Genomic DNA, 8,331 nt, shown 5'->3' on the forward strand with positions numbered 1-8,331 from the left:
TGGGATGTTGTTTTGGACTCAGCATACTCATACTCATGTGCACTATCTAATTGTCATGGACGGGATGTTCAGTGTTCAGTCAGGTTCGGAAAAAAAATTTCACAGCAAATGATGGGTATTATATAAACTATACCAACAAAAAAAACTTCGCTTGACAAACTTTCCTTTAATGTCTACTGGGACAAGATGTGTTGTTGAAGCTGTCTGTTTGTAAAAGACAAAATGCATGCCAATTTAAAAGAAAAAAAGAATTATTCTTCAGTTCAAAAAGAAATGTGACTCAAAATGTGACAAACGACTTTTAAATCTTGACATTAGCCTGGGAAATAAACAGCAGCGAAGAGCCAATGCACAAAATATTAATCTTTGTTTTATTCCATATTAATGTAAAGTCAGCATAATGAAAAACTGTCCTATCTTCCCAAAGCATGTTTAAATAATCGCAGTCTGCCTGATCAGAATAATCTTTAATATTTAAATAAAATCTGGGCTTGATTAGCTTGTCACATATAGTACCTTGCACAGTTTCTCACATTTCTGGATTTGAATTAGATGAGTCCCCATACGGGACGGTATCCTGTGGGCCCAGCAGACCTTACGTAGGTCATAAAATCACTCAAGAGATCGGCTTCAGACCGAGCATGCCAAATAAATACTTTCTCTACTGTATCTTGCTCTCTCTTTCATACACTGTGGCGAGGTGAAAGAATAGATGATCGACCCCTAAATGCATTTACAATAGCAGACAAATCTTTTGACTATATAGGTGTTTTACTTTTTTTTTTTATTCCAGACTCAAGGTAGCTTTAAAAAGTGACAAAAGAAAACCAAATAGGCCCAGACCTAACAACATTCAACTTTTTTTCTTTGAGGGTCATGTGAAGTCAGTAGTCTATTGGAATCAGTCCAAAGCAAAGACCTGCACTAAATAAGGCAAGATACTGCATACTGCATGTAACAACATCAGTTCGAATACTTTTGGAGATTTTTAATGGTTTTAGTTTAAGCGTATATACAGACAAAGTGCAGCAAAGTGCGAGAATTTTAATCCTTTGTTACCAAGATGGGGATACAGCTGTGTAGTGGTTAGCATTGTGGCCTCTCATCGTCCAGGGTTGCGGGTTCGATTTCCACCTCGGGTCTGTATGCATGCTCTTACTTTGCTTAGTGGGTTACCTTTGGGTACTCTGGTTTCATTCCACAGTCTGAAGACATGCATATTAAGTTAATAGGTGTTTCTTAATTGCCTGTGGTTGTATCCGGTCTTATGTCCTACTGTTAGTCTCCTGAAACCCTATCACTGAATAAGCGGTTTGGAAGATAAATAATTAAAACATGAATGTTCTAAAGATATATAGTATATGATAATTCATACAGTAGTAAGGAAAACGAGTCATGCATCAAAGGGTTAAGTTTAGCATTTTCTGTAATTTATTCTTTTTAATACATTTCTACTTATGGATCCAGACTTGTGGGCCACCCTGTATATTAAAGCATAAATTAAAGGACCTATATTTTAGTATTTCTTTAACACAGGTTTCAGATCTCCTCTTAAGTCTTTTTCCTTGTTGCTGGACCATCTAATTCACAACCCAATTGTTAGATTTAGATTTATTCTAGAGGCACTAAACTGGAAAGTAGTTCATTCATTCCAGTCAAACAGGCCAATAATGATGGGAACACAATATACGCAAAAATACTCTTGATAGGTATGCATAGTGCTTTTTACCACTATAGAACTAAAAATAAGGAAATAAATCAATGACCAACACTGCTATGCTTCACAGACTCCTAGGGATCCCATAATGTATAAGGAGTGTGTGAGCATGATGTATATAGTGTAGCGGCTCTTGTTTCATGGGCACCGGTGGTTTACGTTCATGGATCACTGCTGCCAATGCCATTTTGCAGCCGTCTTAGTCAGAGTGTCAACTGTCACTCTCAGTTACAGCAGCCTGCACTCGCCCCAAATGGTGGAAAAAAGGCCGCCTCCGGTCTGACCCGCAATTATCCAACCCAATCTTTGCAGATGGAGCTCAGCTGGAGTCACACTGGAGTCAGACCACTACACACACATACACATACACAAAAGTACAGACATGAAGCTGCACATTTTATTGCACGTTTAAAAAAAATGTTGGGTTAAATTTAGCTAAATATGTTTGTCTGCAACATTCTGCTATAATTTGATTCTTTTAGTTAACTTCAACATTGTTATTCACCGACTTGTTCTTTTTATATCTCTTTCCAAGCTTCCCACGGGCCTGAAAGGTCTTTTCATTCAGCCGGGTGCTGTATAATTTAGTGCACACTGTATCTACGTATATATCTGAAAGCCAGAGGATGAGGAGGATGAGGGAGTTTTATTTTTTTTATTTTTTTTTCCCACCTTGAATAATCCAGCTGCAATCTCCATCATTTTGGGGGATGGGGCCGACAAAAGGATGTGATTTTTAGTCTATAGACTGCAATTACGGCTGCAGGTCCTCATTGTGTTCCTCCCATTTGAAACACACTATGTCCCTGTGCTAATGACTTGTTCGTGATGTGTTCATTCATCCTTTTTGCACTTAGGCAATCTGTTACCCAATAATTTACTCCATAGCCTACCCGCTCAGTGCGCCTCTTGAAGGAAGGAAAAAAAATAAAAGCTCAGGAATTTCTTCTCATTGTGGTTCTGTTAAGCCCATCTGTGACCCAGAAAGCTTTAGCATCCCCTGTAAGCTTTTGGCACTGTTATTTAGCTGAATTGCTGGTGGAGCTGCAGGCTATGTTATAGCACGGGTGCAAGGGCGAAGCTGAATGCATGCTCATTTGTGTGATTTGGTTTTATCCTGAGAAAACACTGTACTCCCATCATTTCTGTGAGTTGTGTTTCTGGGTAAGGAATAGATGGCTGTTAAAATTTGGTGCATTCGACTTCCGAAAAAACATGATGCTGGTGGTGTTTAATTTCGTGCTGTTCGAATAGATTCAATAATGTTATTAAATGAAGCTTTATCTTGACTGACGGTTCCCTTATTCCAGACAAAATGTTTTATTGTGTTATGGTGGTAATTAATGTAAAAAAAAATTGTGTGAGTCATTACAAACCGAAATAGGTCAGTGTTTTGACTGACGGAGGATTGTGAAATAATTTTCAGAATGCAAGCTTTTGGACCTTGTGAAAATTTACTGATTAAATTAAATCCTTTTGGTGGGATTAGTATTTTGTTAGCAAACCTGCCATACACTGTATCATCAATTCATAAAACAATAACATGGAAGGGAATTATTGTCCATCCTCTAGGCCAGGGATTATCAACTGGCAGACTATATATTGGATGTGCACCAAGAAAACTATTTCAGTGAAACAACCTGAGCAAAAGAAACTATAAATTGCAAAGTATTAATAAACTATTTATACATCAGTGACTTTAGTTTTAAACCAGCTCGAATAATAAAAAAGATTGTCTTTAGCAATGTGTAAAGTTCCATCTTAATCACGGGTCAATGTTTATGTCAAGGCTCACGTTTTCTTTCTGTGATTATTTGGGTTTCCCCCAAGGGGCAACTTCTGGTTCAGAAGAATGAGGCCAATATACAGTAGAATGTGCCAAAATGTGCAATTCACAAATGACCACTAGGGCCTCTATAACTTAATCAGTACCTGTAGAGCCACATGTAAAATGCCCAACTTTTGAAACATACTGTATTAACATGTTTGCAGCCTGGTGCAGAAAGAGGTTTTGGTCTCCAAACCTTGATTCATGACAACTGTACGAGGGTAAATTTTTATGTAAGGCAACAGTTAAAATTACATTAGGCTGCCTAATTTTGCTTGATTATGGCTGTGGCAAATTTCAGTTTCTGCTGTGTCACACGTGTAAAACTCACTCAAGCTAACTTGCCACAGGAAATGTAGGAGTTAACATGGAATAAATGACAAAGTTGAATCAAATGTTAACTAATGTAGGCAACTTAAATTGACATTTATTAGCATTTTAGCTAAGCTAAAGCTAAGCCAGTTGGCTGGGAGGAACTGACTTAAATACAGTAGGTTGTGTTCCATCCATTTGCCCATTTATGAATTAATCTAAGTTTGGGTAGTGTCAGCTTCTTCAACAACCAGAGCTCCTTCATGGAGGGTTTGTACAGTTCTTTTTATACTACCTATGATTTCCCCCCAGTTTTTCTTTTTCCTCACTGTATAAATTACCCATAGGTTTGAATGTGTGTCCATATCGTCCTACAATTTCTGCCTCCTAGCCATGATGCTTTCTGAAGATGAATGAAAAATCAAATGTGCATGTCATACTTGAGTCTAGCTACAAGGTTAGGGACATTAGGAAAGGAAAAGGACTTTTAAAGATGTTTATTATTTCTACCCGTCTGGTCTCAGCCGACATGGCTTGTTTATAGAAGAGGAAAAAGACTATGTATTATATCAAAAAAGATCTTGGCTGGCTTTATGTCTCTGGAACATAATACACAATATACAGTATATATATATATATATATATATATATATATATATATATATATATATATATATGCAGCTTTTTTTCATGTTTAAATAAGGGATCACTTTACTAGCCCTATCTTCTACTTGACTCACATTTAAAATCAGTAAGACCCTCATTGTATTTACTGTCAACAAAAAATAATAAAAGAACAATAAAAAAATCAAACCTCACAAAGGAGAAATTATCTCTGGCAGCCCGATGATGAACAAGCAATTCCCTGTTGAAGCTCTTTGTTTGTCTTTTAACAGTTATGTAGTGTATATGTGCATAAACTGTATTAAAAGCACATTGAGTGATTATAGACTCGGAGGAGACAAACGCACAGCGGCCATTCATCTGTTAAATTAGTCAGAAAATAACTGATTTAACACATCACTGAAAAGTCACTGATGGGTGATATATTGTGTCTTTTCTAATCTTTAATGTGGCATAGACAGGACTTCAGAGATTGTAATTGCTCCTTTAAAGGCACTTCTTATGGCGAACAAAATTGAGACTTTCTTCCCAAGAACCAGCTCATCATACTGTCATTAATAGGCAAAATTTTTCCATTTAAGACAGAAATTTTATCCTAAAACTATAACAAACAATCACATATTTAAAAAAAAAATTAATGTATGCCCATGTACCATACATTAATCAAGTGTTTGAAATGAAGGAACCAGTAACCAGACATTAAAAACACATCATGTTTCAGCGGCTTCTGTTTAAACTTGCCACATTAGAACAGCGGGTCTGCATTGTTGGTGTAGTGTGATTTATACTGCATGACCCTATTGGCACAAACCCAAACCCACTCAGTTCTGAGTCTGGGCCTAGCACTAAGGGTGTGATGACTTGTGCAACCTCTAGTGGCTAGGCTTAAGTTAAAAAAAAAAAAAAAAAAAAATTATAAAGAATAAAGTTGTCCCAAACGTATTTGGTATTATCGAGAAGCATAGAGACTTTGAAAAAAGATTTTTTCTTTAAATCATTCATTCATTCATTCATTTATAAAATATAATTAAATAAAAACCCTACAAGAGACTATTTTTCTATAAACACAATTTTAAGTCAGTAAATACCTCCATATCAAAATGAGTAAATGCAACGTATAGTCTACAATTATGGATACAGCTCTTCATTGTCTTCCTTACGATTGAAACATGTTGCTTCTTTTTGCTAATGATGCATTCATTTCTGTTGTTGTAGATACACAATCCAAAATGCTGAATGTAACATTTCTATGAGTGTGGATCAAAGGACTAGGGACTAGGATAGGGGGAATCAGGAAGTAAATATAATTAAGAAAATAAGTAAGGGTTGTCAAATTGTTGTAGACACAAGTGCTTTGTAATTGTTCACCAAAGTGGATATAAACAGTCTGCAGGTACCGGCTCAGATTTTAAATTCTTTCTTATATCCTTCATTCCATCTTCTATACCGCTTATCCTGTACAGGGTCACAGGGGTCCAGGAGGCTATCCCAGGAGACACGCTGGACATGATGCTAATCAACTACATGACACACACACACACACACACACACACACAAAGGGCAATTTGGGAACATCAAATAGCCTAATCTGCATAATGGCAAAAACCAGAGTACCCAGAGGAAACCCACCAAGCATGGGGAGAACATGCAAACTCCATGCACACAGACCTGAGGCCGGAATCAAACCCCGACCGTGAAGGTGCAAGGTGACAATGCTAATCACTAAGCAACCATTTCGGCATTCATTAATTTCTTCCTATTTAAAATGAGCAATGTCCCTTTAATGAAGACTGGTTTGTGATGTTTTCTGTTCACCCTTTTTGCCCTTAAGCTTTACACTGTATTAGTAATGCCAAAAAAAATGAATAGAACATGAAAATAGGACAAGAAAAAAAGTTGAAACTAGAACAAAATGTAAATTTGTGCTGGACTGGACACTGGGGAAAATGCACAGTTAACGGCTACTAAAACAACAATTAAAGTAAAACCAAATTAGATGGATGTTATCAAGACAATATTCTACTGACAATAAACTAAATAAATAGTGATTGCCTAATGTATACAGACCGACTCTGGTTATTGATCTCTTTCTTTTTTCTGTACTAGGTGGTGGGACAGATTGACAAGCTCACAGCGGACTTTGACTTTGACCCAGAGCCAGATGAATGGACAGTGGCAACGGCGAGCAGTACGTCGAGTAGTGAACGTGGCCTCACTGAAGCTTTCAGACTCGACTTCCTTGGCCACGATGTGCTTTCTGACGCCTGGGATTTCTGCGGCTACCGCAAAACAGCTCGAGAAGAAGATGAGTTGCTGGAGGAGGAAGAGCCAGGGAGCTCCGCCTCGGTCACACCCACACCCACGGTCAATACGTATTCGCAGATGAACGGTGGCCTCCCGATTCCTAATGGACCTCTGATGGTCACTCCAGACTCTTCCAGCGAGGAGGCATCGAGTTCTACGCACAGTCAAAAAACATCACGTACATCCGGGACAAGAGAACGAGTCCGGTTCAGCGACAAGGTCCTCTACCATGCACTGTGCTGTGATGATGATGATGAAGATGAACCAGAGGAGGAGGATGAAAGGGAGGATGATGATAAAGTGGACTGCGGCATGCCAGACACAGACAGCGAGCCAAGCCCTTTGGCTTCTTCGCCTGTCCCTCCTCTCTCCTCCTCCAAATGCTCAACCACTCTTCACAAATGGCGGGAAACCTCTTCGGCGGGACCATCACCCGTTAAGATGGCCATGCACGGGCCACACACGCTGCCTAGGAAGGGCCCATTAAAAGCAGGCAGCAGGAAAAAACTGCTGCGCAACAGCAGCACTCAGACAGTATCGGACAAAAGCACGCAAACAGTATTGCCATACATCCCAGTGAAACAGAAAAGCAAGGAGCCCTAAAAGGACCTTCAACAGAAAAAGCAAAGAATATCTGACAGAATATTAGAGTGACTGTATACTATTTAATATCGAATACATAGATATTAGATTAAGCCACAAATTAATAAATGAATTACTAAATAAATAAATAATATATGGGGAAAACTGTCTGACTTTGAAGTCATTCTACAGCTCAGGAAGGTTGCAGTGATCCAATTTGTAAAAAACTAATTCTCATTTTTCTTTAATAATGATAATACAGTTTTATGCCAGCTATGTTTAATGAATAACTGGAGTCATGATTAAATGCCATAGAGAGAGAGAGAGAGATAGATAGATAGATAGATAGATAGATAGATAGATAGATAGATAGATAGATAGATAGATAGATAGATAGATAGAGTGCTTTATTGAAGCCAATGGGAATGTATAAGTTTTCATTTAACTTGAATAATTTCTGTGGTCCAACTAGAAATCCTAATTTCAGTATCCATATAACCTAACTCTAAACTGTGAAATAATGCCAGAATATCATTTTAACATAAATAAAAACTTAGCTGTTACATGAGCACCAACACAAGAAAAACAAGCTGACCCTAGACCATTGTTGTCGCCATGATTTTTATAAACCGTTCCCGCAATGAATCGCTTCATCTGCAGCTGTGTTTGAAATTGGTTAGATGACTAAAACCCGTATTTATGAATGCCTCCTCTCCTCAGTGACATTTAGCCACGACCACAGCCCTCCATCTCACCCCCGTCCTCGCCATGAAGTTGTAGGCCAAGGTTGTTGGGGGAGATGACTTAAAACCCAGAGCACAAAGCCGAGATACAAAAGGTTATGTCTCTCCATTCGGAGGCCCAGTGGGGAGTTGTGACTCAATAGTACTGTGTTTTATTCACAGGGATGATGCCAATAGCGTTGGATCGATAAAGTTGGTTCAAGGCTCGGCAAGTGGGCTTC

At 38.3% G+C, this 8,331-nt stretch overlaps 1 protein-coding gene across 4 annotated transcripts in view; it reads left to right on the plus strand.

Moving 5' to 3' along the window:
• Positions 1-7,507, plus strand: part of insyn1 (inhibitory synaptic factor 1) — a 99,259-nt gene extending 91,752 nt beyond the window's left edge. For all 4 annotated transcript variants that reach the window (XM_053499763.1, XM_053499764.1, XM_053499766.1 and 1 more), the window contains one exon: positions 6,588-7,507. In XM_053499763.1, the coding sequence (XP_053355738.1) occupies positions 6,588-7,388 (801 nt within the window). In that variant the 3' untranslated portion in view covers positions 7,389-7,507. The remainder of the gene's footprint in view (positions 1-6,587) is intronic.
• Positions 7,508-8,331: the final 824 nt, after the last annotated feature.

This window comes from Clarias gariepinus, chromosome 7 (genome assembly GCF_024256425.1).
Source record: "Clarias gariepinus isolate MV-2021 ecotype Netherlands chromosome 7, CGAR_prim_01v2, whole genome shotgun sequence".
NCBI classification, from domain to species: Eukaryota; Metazoa; Chordata; class Actinopteri; order Siluriformes; family Clariidae; genus Clarias; species Clarias gariepinus.